At 42.6% G+C, this 17092-nt stretch overlaps 1 protein-coding gene across 3 annotated transcripts; it reads right to left on the bottom strand.

Annotated features, from left to right (window-relative positions):
- Positions 1 to 839: 839 nt before the first annotated feature.
- trim36 (tripartite motif containing 36) lies at positions 840 to 15404 on the bottom strand. 3 transcript variants are annotated; one of them, XM_030784046.1, is made up of 11 exons: positions 15342 to 15404; positions 13430 to 13670; positions 12125 to 12154; positions 9244 to 9587; positions 8269 to 8415; positions 7575 to 7670; positions 6850 to 7103; positions 6220 to 6341; positions 3573 to 3866; positions 1589 to 1886; positions 840 to 1188 (listed from the first exon to the last, which is right to left on the bottom strand). In XM_030784046.1, exons 1-11 carry the CDS (start codon positions 15402 to 15404, stop codon positions 840 to 842), a joined length of 2238 nt encoding a protein of 745 aa, XP_030639906.1. The 3 variants fall into 3 exon arrangements, with proteins under 3 accessions (XP_030639906.1, XP_030639923.1, XP_030639914.1); XM_030784063.1 differs by lacking the exon at positions 15342 to 15404 and adding an exon at positions 14247 to 14273 and having other exon boundaries at positions 12092 to 12154; XM_030784054.1 differs by lacking the exons at positions 12125 to 12154; positions 15342 to 15404 and adding an exon at positions 14247 to 14270.
- Between the last annotated feature and the right edge of the window lie 1688 nt (positions 15405 to 17092).

Here is a 17092-nt window from a genome sequence, read left to right as displayed (position 1 = left end):
ATCAGTAGTACCTCGTAACAGCGCTAAGGTGATTAAATGCTACTTTGTCATAAAACAATACATTCTTAAGGTGGAAAACGGTCAGTGCTGATTTCACTCAGCGTAAAACAAGTGATCAGTATTTTAACTATGTTACAAACCGATACAAGTCTTTTTTTTTTCTTTTTTTTGACCTGATGTTTTAAGACAGACCGTTACGATTACATACGATTTCACTGCAAGACATTTATTCATCATAGCATTTTCAACATTCCCAGTAAGACTGCAACTCAGTGTGTGGAGCGGCATAACTTTGCCACAATCAAAAATGAAAAAAAAAAAAAAAAAAAGAAAGTGTTCGTGATTAGTGCACATAGAAATCAGGTAGTGCTCAGTAACCTCTTACGTGCAAAGAGACAAGATGTTTAGATCATAACGGATACAAATCTTGTTAAACATTATTACTATAACTTTACAAGTGAAATAGAAACAGAAATCTGGTGTCAACATGCGCTGCCGTTTATACCGTGTTTGTGAGCCTTGTGTTGTATTTTCATTGCATTAAGGTACATCAAAATTCTCCATTCCTACATGAAATAAATGCATTAATATCGATTTCAGAGCACCTCCTAAATATTTGATTACTCATAAAAGGCACAAGGGCATTGAAGCGATGTTTCCTACGGTTTACTGGACTGTATTACGGGACTATTACGACATAGATAATCAGTTGTACAAAGATAAGAGAGATAAGAGTAAAGACCAATTAACAGTAAAGACCAGGTTCAAACCAACCAATCACACAGACAGCTAGGAGCATAGGCGGGTGTTGAGAATTTTGAAGGACCAGTCAGCCACTTTCACATGTAAGAGAGTCGCTTGGCGGTTATGAATTCTTCAAGGTGAACTGCACCACTTCCCATCAGACCGAAGGCAGGGTACATGGTACCCGTGCAGTCCACCTGCCTCTCGTAGAGACAGCGCATGCTGTCGGCGTCGTAGAAGAAAACCCGGCCCGCGTCGTAGTCCAGGCAGACGCCGACGCGCTGGGGCATGGGAAGCACGCGGTTGCCGTGGTCGCCGGCGGCACCGACCGAGGCCTTTGGTATGAAGAGCTTGCCCATCCCCACGGTAATCAGCATGAAGGGCTGCGAGAGCTCGTAACACGTGTCCTCGCTGCCGCTGTCATGTCCGCTGTCGTGGTCATACCTGTTACAGAGACAGTTGGCTCAGCGGAGGAGTGTGCACACTCTGAAATACAATCTGTGAGCGCTCTAAGTCATCTCACCTGCCTGGGTGCAATCAGAGTTCAGAGGCACTAATACACTTGAGCAGTTCAAAAACATGACACTTTCCTTTGTCCTTATTCAGCGCTTGGTGAAACTTGTTGTCAGGAATGGATACATTGTCATACAGGAGTGTGGACACACCATATTATTTATTGATTCAGGGCAACCAACTACCAAATTTGTAATAATCAGCAGTGTGCAGCACATTACAGATGCAGCGTAGTCAGTAGCGTACCATAGTTGTGTGTTTCAGGGGTAATCTGGTAGACATTTACAGACTAATCGTCCTTGATTGAGGAGTTCGTGTTTTGTGTCCTTACCTGGGGCTGCTAGTGTCACGCGGGTTGTGAAACCATTCCGCAAGTTTGGAGTCAGATGCCACGCCCACTTTCACCATGAACGAGTGGGGCTCCACACGGAATGCCCAGAAGTGACGGCCTTGAGAGATGCCCGTGTCACCGATGATGTAATCCAGGCAGATGTAACTTCCTGTCTGCACGCGCTCAGCGGCTAAAAGGAAGGTCATGCCGGCGACGCTTTCTACCGAATCTCTCCTCTTAGTCAACATCAGTCGCTCTGCGCTGAAGCCGCATTTCTCATTAAACAGGAAGCCAAACACTAAAACAAAGGTGAAAGAGAGAGAGAGAGAGAGAGAGAGAGAGAACCTTCAAAGGGACAAAATGACGCTTCATTTTATCTCTCTTAATAGAGAAAACAGAAAATCGGTAGGCAAAGAGCTCAAAACCATCATCATATATACCACAGAATACTTATGTTTTACATGTCATGTCCATTTGAGATCACATATAACATTGAGTAACACACACTCAGAAAGGGGAATTTTTAGTGCCCTCTCCTTTGCTCTAGGCTAAGGATGGAAGTGACTGCTTCCTCATTTAGGGGCTTTTAGAGGTCAGAGACTTCTGCTATGAGAGTCAGCACAGCTAATGGTCTAGTTAAGGATGCAGCTGACTCAGCAATTTTATTAGCAGCGCTACTGCAAAGACGCTATAAAGTGCTCCATGTACACATGAACCCAGATGCAAACCAAAACACTTTCTGTTCGTAAGTACAATCAAAAATCACCGTAACTCACCATAATGGTATGGAAAACAATCATATTAGTCACGGAGCTCATTTAAAATTCTGAGTATTTTCTCTTATTTCCACAAACACAAACAGCAACAGTTCTGTTGTGGCGGGGACAAAATTGAAAGAAAATCTGTCTGTAACAGCGACGTGGTGACCCAGAATTCCAGCTCATTAACAACGCACCGCGCATCGGCTCCTACATGTCCCACGGAACAGAGGAATGCAGTTCTAAAACAAGCCTCGTTTACAGCGGGCTGTCTCCTGCCATTTCTGCTTTATGCAGGAGCAATGAGGCGTAAAGCACACACACACACACACACAATAAAAAAAACTGTATCCTCAAATCTGACGGATTAACTACAACATAGGCTATATAAACGTGTGGCTTATTTCGGCGAGAATGCTAATGCACCATCAAAGAATTACCTAAATACCCGGGGCTAAACAGATTGTTAGAATGTTGGTTTAAGACTAAAACAAACAAACAAACAAAAAAGACAGTAACAGACCAATGGAGGAGGGACATTTCCAGATGGCAGCCTAAGTGCAATATATACAGTTAGTCTGAACAAACGAACTGTAACTGCCTGAAAGTAAACTAATGAGATTAGTCATAGTTATAAAGGAACCTAACAGACATGAGTGCCTCACAATAACTGTGCATTTCAACAATAGACTCTGACCAAACAAGCATCTGTCTGTTTGTAATCTCCTAATGTGCCAAATGCGCAGACAGACCCGGAAAAAGGGATAAATAAGCTTATATTGTATTCTGAAATCCACCAGTTTTACAGTGCAATACCACAAAAGCACTAAAGAGTTTATATAAAAAAAAAGACTACTGGTTATTAACTAAGAATGAAAATCCCAGAGTTACCCAAGAGAAAATGATTTTAAAAAAAGAGGCGTGGAAGAGGAGAAGTGATGCCAGCTGACTAAATGATGATTTAATGAATTGCTGACAGCACACGCTGAGCCGGCATATTCTGGAGACTTAAGTAAGGCGGTACAAGACTACACTTGCCGACTGTCAAAGTTCAGAACCTGAATAATCTACCGGCATTCATTTGGAAGGCAGGTATGTGAACAGACTGCTTACAAAATAAACGTACTTTAGTTGGTCTCTAATAATCCCCTCTCAAACACTGACCTCGCTAATGAGGAGAGTGGAATTAAGAGGAGCTAAAGTGTGCTGATTGGACGGGTCCTTACCAGGGGCGGGCGGAGTGTGGAAAGTCACCTCGGGACTGTAGGGACTATGCATGGTGTTACGACAGCTGCGGACTCTGAAGGCGTAAACGCTGCCGGTGTCTAGGTCGCACACCACGGTGCTGGCTCCGTACACCCTGTCCGCGGCCTGCCAGTGACCCTCGCCCTCTGAGTCCACCTTCCTGTACTCCAGGACGTGGTGGTCCGTGGGTAGGGTGTCCTCCGGGAGCCTCCAGTGAATTAGGCCTTCGTTATACACGCGACTCCGAGACAGGTCGATCATGGGAGGGTCAGGAACTGGGGATAAATACATTGAATGAGGTTAGGGGTAAGGGTGATCTTCTTTCGTCGAGTATGTTTGTAAAAAAAAAAAAAAAAAAAAAGACACACAGCAACACTGAAACAGCACTGAGTCTTCAATACACTCTTTATGAGATGAATTTCTAGGTTGTTTTTGTCAGAGGGAGCAGTGCACAAGCAAATCCAGGAGCGCTAGCAACATCAGTCAGCAGCAGAAACTAAGTATAGAGGGCTTAAAATGCTTTGTCTGATTTCACATTGAAATATTTAGGACGAATGCTTTGTTTCTTTGCCATCACATTGAAATATTTAGGACGAATGCTTTGTTTCTTTGCCATGGTCAACGATACACAAAGGTATATTACACATTGCACTCCAGTCACAGTGTGTGTCCATTAATACAACTGAACTTGGCCAGTAGTCAAGTAATTTAACACCACGAATTTTCCTTTACATTAAAAAAAAAGGCCCCAACTGAGCCTCCCCACTACATTAGGAGTTTTTAATGGACTAGTCTTTATACTGTAGCAAAGTCATCCTCCATGTTAAATCACCGTCACTGTCTCAAGTCAAGTGAAATGTAACCAACACAGTTCACTCCCCCACTAAAAGACACAGAGTGAGAGAGCCCAGCTTTTGTTTCTCCTTGGAAACGACTCAAATCATCCCGTCACCGTCTGAAGGATCGATCCGGGTTCCGCGGGTTGGAGATCGAGCTCGGGCCGTCTCCGTGGATACGCTGCCTGTTACGGACGGGGTGGGGGGCTGCCAGAGCTCCAGGCCGAGGGCCCGAAAAGCTGTTCCCATGAATAACTAAGCTATTGATCAGAACAGAGGATGCATTAAGGCCGACAGCAGAGGCATGTGCTTGTGCTTCGCACTGACGGTGAGCCCACTGCGACACCAGAGACATACGGCAAAGGCCAGAAAAGGACAGATGAATTAGGTCTGCTTTGGCAGAACCACCGAGACACATGCGTAGAACACTTTAGACCTTCTAAAGATGACATCGGCGAGAAAGCACCCCACCGAACCCTCTCCGATCAGAATCGCGAGACTGCGGGGGACGGTAGCGAAGACTGTTTTTTTTGCGCCGTCTGCGTTTCCCCGACAGTCGATTTAATTATGGCCGGCATCTGCCTCCCATGCAAAAAGTGCATTATATCCATCTTCAGCCATTACCAACACAGGCATCGATCCAGGGAATCTCTGTTGGAAGGATCTTCCACCACATTTTCAAATCATTAGCTTAGCATTTTAATGAGATTTGATATCCAAACCGTCGTTAAAACCCATTAGGAAGCATTTCTACTGGTTCATATTTACTAGCAAGAGCTTCCAGTAAGTGGTGGGAATGCCTGGAAATGCTGAAGTGGAAACGTGAGGAAAAAGAGAGATGGAAAACCATCACTTAAATTCCATGCATCATCCAAAATTTGTACCTTTTCGGTCAATTTTGGCTTTGGTAGAACACCTTCCATTAAAGCACTCTTAGGCTGTTTCCTACTGTGGAAAACACCCTTGTGCAATTCCATTATTTCCACAATGCAATGACACAGGGAGTGAATGTGTAACATTATAAACAAAAATATTCGTGACTGGATGCGGATCAAATCCAGAACGGGTGCTTAAGTGCATGTGGTTATTCAACAACAGCCGGCATCCTCGTGGTATCTGGCATCTTGGCCATGTGGGGGACTTTAATCTGGTCCATTTGAACAAGGATCCAATCTCACCCACAGCTCTGGGAATGGGCCCTTCCAGGCACTCCCCTGAGAACGTGTTCCCTCCAGGGCCTGGCCCGGCCTCAAGGAGAACACACTAAAAGCCGCCGCTAACAGATAAAGATCAAGTGTATAGGTCAATGAAAAAAAAAAAGCCTGATCCAAAGCCAATAAAAGATCTTCTTCACAGGAATAGAGATTTCATTAAAGCCTTTCATTAATCCAATAAATATCTATAGAACGGCAAAAAGAGCTTTTCTTTTTATTTGCTCCAGAAGCTCCGTCAATGTCCTTTAAGGTCACATTTTATTTGTTCTACAGTTAATTAAAAACATCCTGTGAGGAAAGTCACGCATGTTAAAGAAAAAAAAAAGGTCACTGTGATGTGAGAGTTTCCAGAGGACTCATTACAGACAATAGACTGAACGATTTCCTTTGTTTCACAGCTAGGATGCAAGTCATTATGCAACACCAAGGACTAGAAGCTCTCAGTGCCCAAATCCTTTGGGTATATTAAGAGCATAAACAGCTTATTCAATTAAAGAGCTTCTGGTGGCAGCCATAGGAAGCGAGCTTGCATGCCAATGAGTGAAAGTGTCAGTCAAAGGAGCTAAGCTCTGCCTTACCTCCGTCGAAGCACAAGTCTTTCAACAGGGCCTCCTCCTTTGATGTGTCCAGGATAAATTCGTCAAAGGAGGAGTTGGCCGCCGGTTGAAAGGTCTTCAGTGACTCCGTGGCCCTCTGAACCCTACGGAAAGGAGAGCAAACCAAACATGGCTCATTTAACTGGGCAGATCAGATGTTCTACGTAAAAGCTAGTGTGGTTTTTCGTGTTAAAACCACAATCGGGGGAGGGGGGGTTGGGCAGGGAGTTTACTGCAGGTAACTATACCAAACAAGCCATATCTGAGGAGAAAGTGATGAGGAGAACAACAGCGTAGTGAATCTCCAAAGCTGCTTTATGACTAATTGAGATCAATTATCAGGATTAGCGCGAGAAGCACGAACCCTGAATGGGTTTTGTGGTTTAAATCTGTCCATGCACGTCGTTGACAGAAAACTCTTTGCTTACATGCACGTAGGCCAAACGCTGCATCACACAGTAACACAGGATCTGAAGATACAACTCCTAATTGGTAAGTAGCTTTTCTCACCATAACAAAAATAAATAAATAAAATAAATAACCAGGATCCAACAAACAAACTGACCAAACAGCTTTTTCAGGGAACAGGGAATTCTGGAGAACAGGTCAAACCTGATGTGCAGCTGTTTAGCGGTCTGGACAAAGCAGGACTGGTCGGTCTCCTTCAGGACCTCCTGTGCGTAACCCACCAGTCCACTGTTTTCCAGCATACCCTGGTACTCATCCACTTGGCCACGGAGCTTGTCGAGGCGTCTGTTTCTCGACTGCTCGATGGATCTAAGCATCTCGGTTTTCCTCTCCTGCAGCGTCTCGAAAAGACGCTCAAAGTGCTCGTTCGCCCTCCTCTCCGCCAACTGTCCATTTTCCTTGAGAAATTTAAAAAAAAATGCATATTATCTTTTTTCATTTAGTAAATTAAATTATTTTTTGACATCTCACACCCTTGTCATTTAGTTTAAGCTTTCCTCACCTACTCGTACATACAAATTATGGCTCTGACACTTGATAGGGCCTTAGGGTAGTGATAATTACTGTAACTATTCCTGACAGGGATCCATGAAGAAAGAGAACTGATTGTGTCAGGTGTGTTGTCTGAGCAGGCAATACATATTTTAACACAAGCTTTGAGTCACTGGCTGTGATCTGATGAGGATTAGCATCTGAACAGGACAACATTTTTCCTTTTACAAAAAAACACTCACAAAAAAAGAAAACAAAGTCTTATTGTGGTCTAGGCAAAATCGAACTGTGTTAAATGCTGTAAAACATTATAAAACCATTAAACAGACAAACAAGAGGAATGAGCTCCTTCTTGAGTTTACAAAAACACTGTTTACCTCTGTCTGACGAATCAACACGTCCAGTTCAGAAATCTGACTCCTGACCTGATCCTCTTTGCTGATTAAGTAATGGATACTCTTCGATAGCTTCTCCTGTTGACATTAAAAGCAAAGTCAGTCAAACCACAGGACGGAAAACTTGCCTCTTCCAAGACCTCCGGACGGACCGGGACATTCAATACGGCCTTTATGAGAGGACAGCGAGTGGTCTGATAGATATAACATTATTAGATACAAATGATTGCATTAAAATTGAATGAATCAGTGCCTTATGCGCACAGTCATCTTGTGTTACTGACCCATGCAGAGCTGCCCTAAGGCCCCTTCACATTCACTGGGTGACTGAGCTATATGGCGAATGGGGGAGGTACACACATGTGAACCCTGGTTACATCCACTGAATAGAAATATGAGCTTCTGAATACTTGCTGCTAATGCCAGGTACAACACTCAATATTTTATGAGGGTTTGAAAAATGGGAAACCAAAGCCTCCACAAACAACCATACAAGTTAAGGTCTGTGTGTGCATCTATAAACTAGACTTAACTTCAACCCTGGTCTCCTCAGTTTAAAATATCCTGGTGATTCACTCACTGCTCTTGGCTTGTGGTGAAATGATGGCCTGTATTTCTATGAGTTATCTTGCTAGTTCAGCGCATTTGAGTCGGCAGTTAGCTTGACCTCACACACCTTGAGAATTTTGTAAGCGCTGGCCATGGATGTCACTTTGTGATTAGCGTGAGAACCCCCAAGCTTGCAGAGGTGACACACGGGACGGCGACAGACCTCACAGTACATGTTGACTTTCTCCATTTCGTGTTCAGGACACATCAGCACCTGAGTTCAACAACACAATGACAATGCAGTTTTTAATCCTTTTGTCTCAAGTTTGCATATAATCAGCTGCTTCTACCCCAAAAATCAACCCTACCCAGGAGAACAGGCTCCCGCCGAGAAAATTTATAGAGAAAAAGAAATCGGTCGACATTTTAAGACTAACTGGTAAAGCCATTGTCTTCCTTTCTCCTGAGTCATCCCACATCAACAATTCGCTTATACAGTTACTTTTAAATTAGATTAGACAAATGCGGCCCGATTCAAAGCAAACAGAGGTGTCTAAAGTCAATGCCCAGTTCTCAAATAAACCATTGTCTCGGGATATTCATCCAAAATCCCTGAAGGTCAGTCTCTAAAATGTCTGCAATGGCACTCCAATCTCCTCTGCAGTATATCAAGAGCACATAACCTTTTGCCAGGAGAGCTGCAGTATATTCAGGCTTTTGCTTCAACTCCACATAAAAAAGAAACTGAATCAGCTCATGTTAAGCCCTGTGATTCGCAGATTCAAGAGTGTTAACTCAGGGCAGATACAAAAATCTACAGGACTATTAAGTGTATTAGGTCCAAAGGTGATGAGACTGCAGTTTTCAGAAGACTGCTTACATCTGCTGTATATGCAGGCTTTTGCTTCAAAACTACACAAACAACTGATTCTGCTCATGGTTAACCCCTGAGTAACAGAATCAAGTGTCAATTCAGGGCAGATATAAAAACCTACAGAACAATAGGACACCACAAAGGATGAGTGCCTTGATCTTCTGATGAGGACAAAGTACAAGCCGGGAAAAAAAAAAAAAAAAAAAAAAAAACTTTCTTGGCCCATACCTTTGGCCTGAAGTTGGTGGTGGGGCCCACATACTCATGCTGGGCTTTGGGGGTACCCCAGGGGTGGTGTAGCTTGAAGCACTCGTTGCAGTAACTGGCCTTGCAGTCCATGCAGCTCTTGGTGGCCTCCTGAGGGGGGGGCTTGCACATGTTGCACATGATGGCCACAGCGGCGCGGGCCGCCTGCCGGTAACGCTCCACAATGCTCTCCAGCGTGAAGTTGCGGAAGAGCATGCTGATCCCTCGCTCGCCGAGGTCGATGTCGTGCTGGCACCCCGGGCAGGGGAATGTGGTCACGCGGGGCGTGACGGAGGAACGCCTCCATCCAGGGGAAGAGATAGACCCTGATTGAGCGGGAAAGGTAACGTGAGAGTCACAATAGCGGGTGGAGCTGCACACACACACACACACAAAAAAAAAACACACACACACATAACCGCACAGATTCACGTGAAAGCTCTAGTGACCTAAAAAGAAAAACAAAACAATGAAACCCCAGGTCACTTGCAGCTTGGGTCAAGTTTCTAGGTCTTTCACACAAAACGGCACACAAAAGTGACAAAAGGAGGGAATGTCACAAGTGCTGACAATGACCTGGACAAGAAATGGTGAAAACAACGTACAGTGATTTAAAGAAAAAAAAAAAAAAAAAACGGTTACGGTATTTGAACAAATTAAGACCAATTCACTAAAACTGTACACAAATAATAATTTTTAACACATTTTGCATGAAGAGGCGGAGAAAATGACAGATGAATATTTAAAATGATAAAACTTAAAAACTGGAACATAATTTGAATGGATTGTAAATTCAGGTTTAAAAAGGTCTGTTTAGTGGACAATAATACTTGTTTTGAAAAAGATCAAGTTGCTGTTGATGAAAATATGTCAAAACATTTTGTCCAGTTCAGTGCTTTTAACACTCACATGACACATTAAACACACACACAGTCGATCAGTATTTCACACACAAATTTTTAGAAAGGCAATCACAGGTAATACCGTTAACAAAGAAAAGATGAAGCATTCGTGAGAGGGCACATGACAAACGCAAGCAATTTGGTCATCTCAACACTACACAAAGCAAACGAGGATATGCAAGCAGCAAACAAATAAACAAACAATGTCATCACTTTGCATGACAAAGCAGTGAACAGCAGATGCAAAAAAAAAAAAAAAAAAGGAAAACGTCATGTTTCTGCGACAGGCACACAGTGAGCACAGAAACAGACTGACTCAGGTGACTCATGTAATGTTGGAGTGAGGGATGTTGATGGGTAACAGGAGTGTGACGGACATGACTCGCGAGCGGGGCTGACCGGCTTCGTGAATGAGGGCTAGCGACGTAAGGGGTTGTGGTGGTTGGAGAAAGGTGGTTGGGTGGGGGGGGGAGTGACCCTGACCTCAAGGAAGAGTCGGGGGGAGGGGGGTGGGGGGGGTGGGCGTATGCGTGTGAGTGCGATTAAAAGAAGCAGTGTACTTAGGCTGTGCTTAGGTGTGCTGCTGCTGCTCTGGGAACAGGGGAGGAGGGGGAAGGCGGATGTGGCTCACAGCAGCATAGCACGCTGGAGCCTGCTACTGCAGCAAGAGACTGGAGCAGGAATGAGTGGCAGTGCGGTTGGGTGGGGAGAGAGGGAGAGGGAGAGAGAGAGAGAGAGAGAGAGAGGGAGGGAGAGAGAGAGAGAGACAGAATTGCTCGAGCCAGAAACCGGCGAGTCATTGCAAGGACATTTCCGCCCGGGCCACAGACATAGCTCCCCTAAGAAACCACAACAACATCTTTATAATCATATTAACAGATTTAGCCTACAGCTCATAGTAACATAGCCGACAGGTACTACATTCGAATGAACGAATGTCATGCATCCTGCTAAGAGAATTCAGTGGTTCTAAAGAAGCGCTATTGCAATAAAAAAACAAATCGCTACAAAAACAAGATCTCAACGACATCTCTGAGACTGCTGGATAACAGCTTTCATGTACATTCAGAGATGAATGGTTTGCAGCATAGCTTACATTGACACTTATGATCCATTTGGTAAAGTTTTAGTTGAACTGTTAGCTGGAACAGGGGAGGTGGACATGAGGAGAAGGGCTGGGCTGTATTTGCACTGGAGGAGTTCAAGAGATCACAACCGCACATTTTGTTTTGTTTTGTTTTGTTTTTAAATGACTACTGAGCATATCACAGTAAAACACAACAGCTCTTCAAATGTGTAATGGGTGCACTACAATATAGCACTTCCCACCAAAATATCAATAAATAAATAAACTTTGGTTTTGGAAAGTAATGTGGCATGGGTTTGCATGGACTAAATAGTTACCGACAGAGAAATCTACTGGTTGTTTTCTCACTCATGGTAAAGCCACTTTGTTTATTAGCATGCAGCAAGGTTCTCTCTTCACAAGGGGCAACACTAAAGAAACTCACCAGGGAAATTCCTTTATCCAAAATCTACAGCTCCCTGGAATTCTTGTCCTGACATATTCCCATGGTAACATCTAGCCTATGTGTTTTTTTTCCCCCTCTTTCTCTCTCTCTTTTCTCCCATTTCTCTTCTATTCACTGACAAATGTACTTTCCCAGCATCTTTTTAAACTCTAAAAAAAAATAAAATAAAACACAACACGTTTTAAGACAACTTAGGGGAACGTACCGCTGTGTGTCTGTACTGTGTGCACATGCTCAGTAGTCTTTTAAAACTGTGTCATAGTCCATGTCACATCTACGTTCTTTTATTCTGTTTCGCATGTTTTCGTTTTCCAACAGGAAGCTTATTATCAGAGGGAACACAAGGATAGAAGTAAAGTGTGTGCTCACAAGGGACTAAAAAACACCGTTACTCACTACAACTATACAAATTATGGAACCCGCATCTACCTCTCCCTCCAAACGACCTTCTCAAGGTGGCTGCAAGCAACAGACAAAGAGGTGAAATAACTAACGATGACTAACATTGAACAAATGTGAACAAAAGTGGACCGAGACCTGGTTTCACAAACCAGTGGCAGACATGAATTAAAAATAGCACAGTATTTCACAGAAGCTGTGCGAGACAGTATTAGCACACTCATGTGAAGCACCGTAATGCTGACACAGTTACAGAAATACATTATTTTAAGGCAAGTACACATTAGGATTGATATTTGGATATGAAGGCGTGAGCAAGCAATCGTGAAATTTGTCAGAGGAAAAACTGGTACAGGCCAAACAGACTGCTGTAATGGTATTTAAAACCCAACAAATATAACCCGAGGTCTTTGGCTCAGCTAGAGCTAATCTCTTCTCACTCATCACCATGACAACACTTTGTGAAAAGCATAATTAGAAAACTTGAGGCAATCCCGTTGTTACTGTTGGAGATCCTCGGTGACTTGTTCAAACAAAAAATATATCTCGACAGCACTTAAGTGCACTAAAAAGGTTCATATTAATTCCCACAAATTTTTTGATGTACTTCCAAACACGGGTTACCCACACATTTTATTAATCAAAGATGACTCCAACAATGGGATTTAATTGTTTTTCTGCCTAAAAGTGGGAAATTCATGTTGTACAAATGCAGACATGTTCTTTTATATTCTGCTTTGGCAGTGTTGAAGCCACAGGGGCAAGGTCTTGGCTCAAAGAAAGGCAATAGATTAAGAAAATCAGCTGAATTAGACATTGAACTATGAGTTCTCAGTCCCAATGATTTTGTGTTGAAAGTGAAAAGCATATTATGACAACAAGCTCCACCTCTCAAACAGTTATTCTGTAAGGGTTTTAAAGAGCTTAAACTGGGATAAGAAGCTAGTTTTGTTCAGTTATGTATTAGTAATACAAACTGTGACTGGGATCATGGTTATTTTGATTTCGCCTTAGAAATTTTGTGTGGTTATCATTTCAGTATCCCCACTTAACCTAAGGGATCAAACATTTTACACATGAACAACTTCAGGACATGAGTTAAACAAATAACTTCTTGAGAAACTTGTTTTTCATGGCCTCCAACAGAGGAAGAACATGTTCCTCAGAAATTGGTAGAGCAGCTGTGGAGAAACTGATGAGAAATTGTCAAAAAATAGATGCATTGTTTGAACACAAGGTTCATTTTGTGTGCCTCATTCATTAATACTACAGTGCACTCAGAAACCGATCAAAGAACATAGCAAAAATCTGATTAGCAATAGTTAAATTACGCACCTGATCTCACCAACCGATCCAGCCGCTCCATACTGGGAGAGGGGACCCTGGATCGAGGACTCCCCGGATTTGAGTTCTCTGATCCCGCATCAGTGCTGAAAGAGTCTTCATGGTTGAGTAACAAAAGCTCTTTCACACATTTGTGGCATACACTGTGCTGGCAGGGCAATATAAGCGGGTGCGTGAACAATTCCTTGCAGATCGGGCAGATAAGTTCCCGTTCGATATTCTTGATAGGTACCTGAATGAAACAAGAAACGCATTCATTGTCTCTGCCACAAAGTGGTGGCGCAGTAATATGTCTCAAATACATCATCGTGTGACGCTCTCAGAAAAATCATTTCCCATAAAACGTCTCAAGTAGACTCATCACAAATTTCGCTCGGGTGACTCTGCACCACTAGTATCGTGCACAGCTGAAACAGCAAACATCAAAACAGACCATTCCTGTTCAACAATGGTAAACGCTGGAACTCATTGGGAGCAAAAACTTTGCATTAAGCCGCAAACATGAGGAAAAGGGAAGTGAGCTGTGTTCACAACTGTTGATTCTCTACATAGATAAATGCTGATACTTACCGTTTGAAATCCATTTTTTACGAACAGTACTTCTCAAATGTAACAAAGTACAATGATAACAATAAAGCTACTTAGAACACAATTTCTAAATTTGTTCGTTTCAAATCATTTTGTTTCCGATATCGAATAACGTAGGCTACAGGCTAACTGCTGGAATCAGCTAACAATAAACTAAACAAATCTTTTATCCGGGACGCCACAGTAACAATAGCTGCAACAGTCTTTATCTCTCACTTACCAACAACGAATTGCGCCGGGACATTGTAGATATCATAAACTGGTTAACAGCTTAGTGTTTGTTAGATTTCTTGAGGTGAAACTCCGTGCCGTGGAACACAAGCAGCCGGAGCCGAGAATGAATTAAACAACGTGACCTGACGCTATTGATGAGCTCCCAACGTGAGTCAGCAACAGTCGACTGACCGTAGTGAGTGTTGAGCTCAACAAGCTGTGTGAGACTGGGTGGAGACACTCTAATCGCCATAGTAACGATGCTGCACAGCCAGTGCATTTAAGGAGGGGAGGAGGAAAGTATCAAATTGCTGCGAGAGAGCTTCATAAATCGATATAATGTAATCAGATTTCTGTTGTGATTGATTTGAAACCGGTGATTCAGTCATAAGTTATAATTCAATGGCACATTAAAACAAATTAATTCACGAAACTGCAAGAATTTTAATGGACACAAATTTTAAGCACTCAGTTTTTTAATAACTGATAACGGTGCATGCCGTGCATATTACGATCATTTTTGCGTTCGCTCATGTGAGGCCAACATATCCCTCAGTGATATCATCGAATGATAAATGAATAGAGATGAGAGCACTGTGGGTGCGATAGTAGAGCAGAGTATTGATGCAGCAAATGCCAACTAACTGTGCAGTCAGCATTTCACCTGGAGATCTCAGGTCAGTCATACATATCTCATAGTTTCACGGAAAATCATTTCGATAGTTAGACAAGACGACGATGTATTGTGCTCTGGTTTGTTAATCGATTTCGCTGGCCAAGCAAGCCTCTTTGAACGGACTTTACCAATTCACACCTCACGGGCTGTAAGGATGCTTCCCCAAGAAGTCAAACGCACGTGCTGCATTATCTACTGTGGATAATAAAACGATTTATTAGACCCATCGCCATACAGTGGTCACCATTAATTTGTAACTGGGCCACATGAATTACATCTGGATCAATATTTATGACTTCCCAACAAATGTCAATACTAAACCACTACGTAAATGGGCGAAGCCAATTCCAAAGAGATGCTCGCGCCGCACAGGTCTCTGTAAAAAAATGCAACATTTCATTTCATTCAAGTGGATGGTGCACTTACCTCTCCTCTTGTTATCCGCTCGACAATGCTGGAGAACTCCGTTATCTCTTCTGAATCCGACATCTTTGTGAAACAAATACTATCGTTAGAGACAGGTCAGAAATGTGGTAATAATTCATACAACAGACAAGGCGTGACTATAAATTATGCTATAAAAATCCATCAGTCCCTCTCTATGCCAGGGGCATGCAGTTGCTGTAGATACAGAAGAATGCAGCGAATTTATGTGCGTTCTCATATCGATATTATCTAGAGTAGCACTGGACCCAGTCCAATTAGTAAAATTGCGCGACTGACCTCTGCAGTTTGAGGTGCAATTTTGATTTAACTCCAGGAGGGTCTCTGAGAGAACAAACTCCGCCTTCACTCTCCGTCTCTGGGCGTGATCTTGCCCGAGCCTACAATGTCGTCAGTGATGGCTCGATCCTAACTGTAAGCTCTATTGTGCGTAGGGTAGCCAGCTGGATTCTACTAAAGCCTTAGCCCCTTCATCAAGCAATATAATTTATGCCAAAACAAAAGGGTATACATTCAAAGACGTTTCAAATCAAGAAGAAAATATTTGTCCAAATTAAAGTCGTGGGACACAATCTAAAACTCTCTAAGTTACCCTTTTTTATTCAAGTAATTACAATATTAGGTTATGTTGACGATAGCCAAGTGATTTCAACTGTAACTTTGCAAATGGCACTACTTGCTCCAACATTTGCTCTATTAATTATACACATTTCCATTACTGTTATAACAAAATCTTTATATTAGTGTCAAGTTCACATTAAGTAAGAAGCATGTTAAAACTAACTCTGTTTAGAATTATGCAGTTTGGCGAATACAGCATGACAGTACAAATTTCTGTTGTACTGATTCTTAATTTAGAATGGAAATTTCTGGGTTGTTGCCAGTTGCCATTTGAAAGACAGAAGACAGTAAAGACAGTAAACTAGGTTATAGTTCGTGGGTCGTGAACTGATGTGCTATTATTGGTGGATGCCTTAGGTTACCAGATGGCAGTTGTATGTGAATTTCACCCAATGGCAACTCATCCGTGAAGATGCTATCTCATACCACACTTGCCATAATGTATTTATAAGCCAATATCACACTGGCTTGCAATTAATAAGGATCCAAGCCTAGCCACATTACAGAGCCCAAACACCCCCCCCCCCCCCCAAAAAAAAAGGATCAACTCAACTGAAAACAGATGATGTTTTCTCATCTTTCCTTGAGGAGGTAAGAGGCTTACAGCTGAAATCAATATGATGTCTGGGGTTGATCTTGATAGGTTTTCTTTGAGACAAAATTACAAGAAATATTTACCCAGCTGAGCACAGCATGTACAAACTGTAGCACAAAACAAGGGGGGGGGGGGGGGGGGGGGGGCAGTGCACATCCTTATCTTCCAACAGTATTAAGTAACACTCATGCTGATTCTGCTTATCAGGTTTAAATGACTATCACTAACTAAAAAAAAACATTACCTGAGAATATCGTTGCACAACAAGTTCAATACTTGTCTTGGAGCAGTTGCTCCAAATGTAAGGATTAACATGTATTTGCTCTTCAGTTTACACAGTACTGTTAACATTGTCTCAACGGTTTTGGTATAGCTAAGACAGTAATTGTAATGAGGAAAATCCACACGTGACTTCCTTTAGAATTATACTAATTAAAACTAATTCAGCTGGAGGCAGAGTAAGCCTTTTCCCTGCACTAACTTCTGAATATACTAATCTGACGCATAAATTAGCCCT

This window comes from Chanos chanos, chromosome 1 (assembly GCF_902362185.1).
Source record: "Chanos chanos chromosome 1, fChaCha1.1, whole genome shotgun sequence".
NCBI classification, from domain to species: domain Eukaryota; kingdom Metazoa; phylum Chordata; class Actinopteri; order Gonorynchiformes; family Chanidae; genus Chanos; species Chanos chanos.
Note: the sequence above shows the minus strand (reverse complement) of the source record. Positions and strands in the feature narration are given on the sequence as shown.

Excerpts from the sequence above, each read along its gene's own strand:
- trim36 (XM_030784046.1), bottom strand. The coding sequence starts at position 15,404 with ATGTCGGATTCAGAAGAGATAACGGAGTTCTCCAGCATTGTCGAGCGG. Across the intron at positions 13,671-15,341 it reads AGCGGATAACAAGAGGAGAG|GTACCTATCAAGAATATCGA; the intron begins GTAAGTGCACCA and ends TGTTTCATTCAG. Across the intron at positions 7,671-8,268 it reads GCGCTTACAAAATTCTCAAG|GAGAAGCTATCGAAGAGTAT; the intron begins GTGTGTGAGGTC and ends TAATGTCAACAG.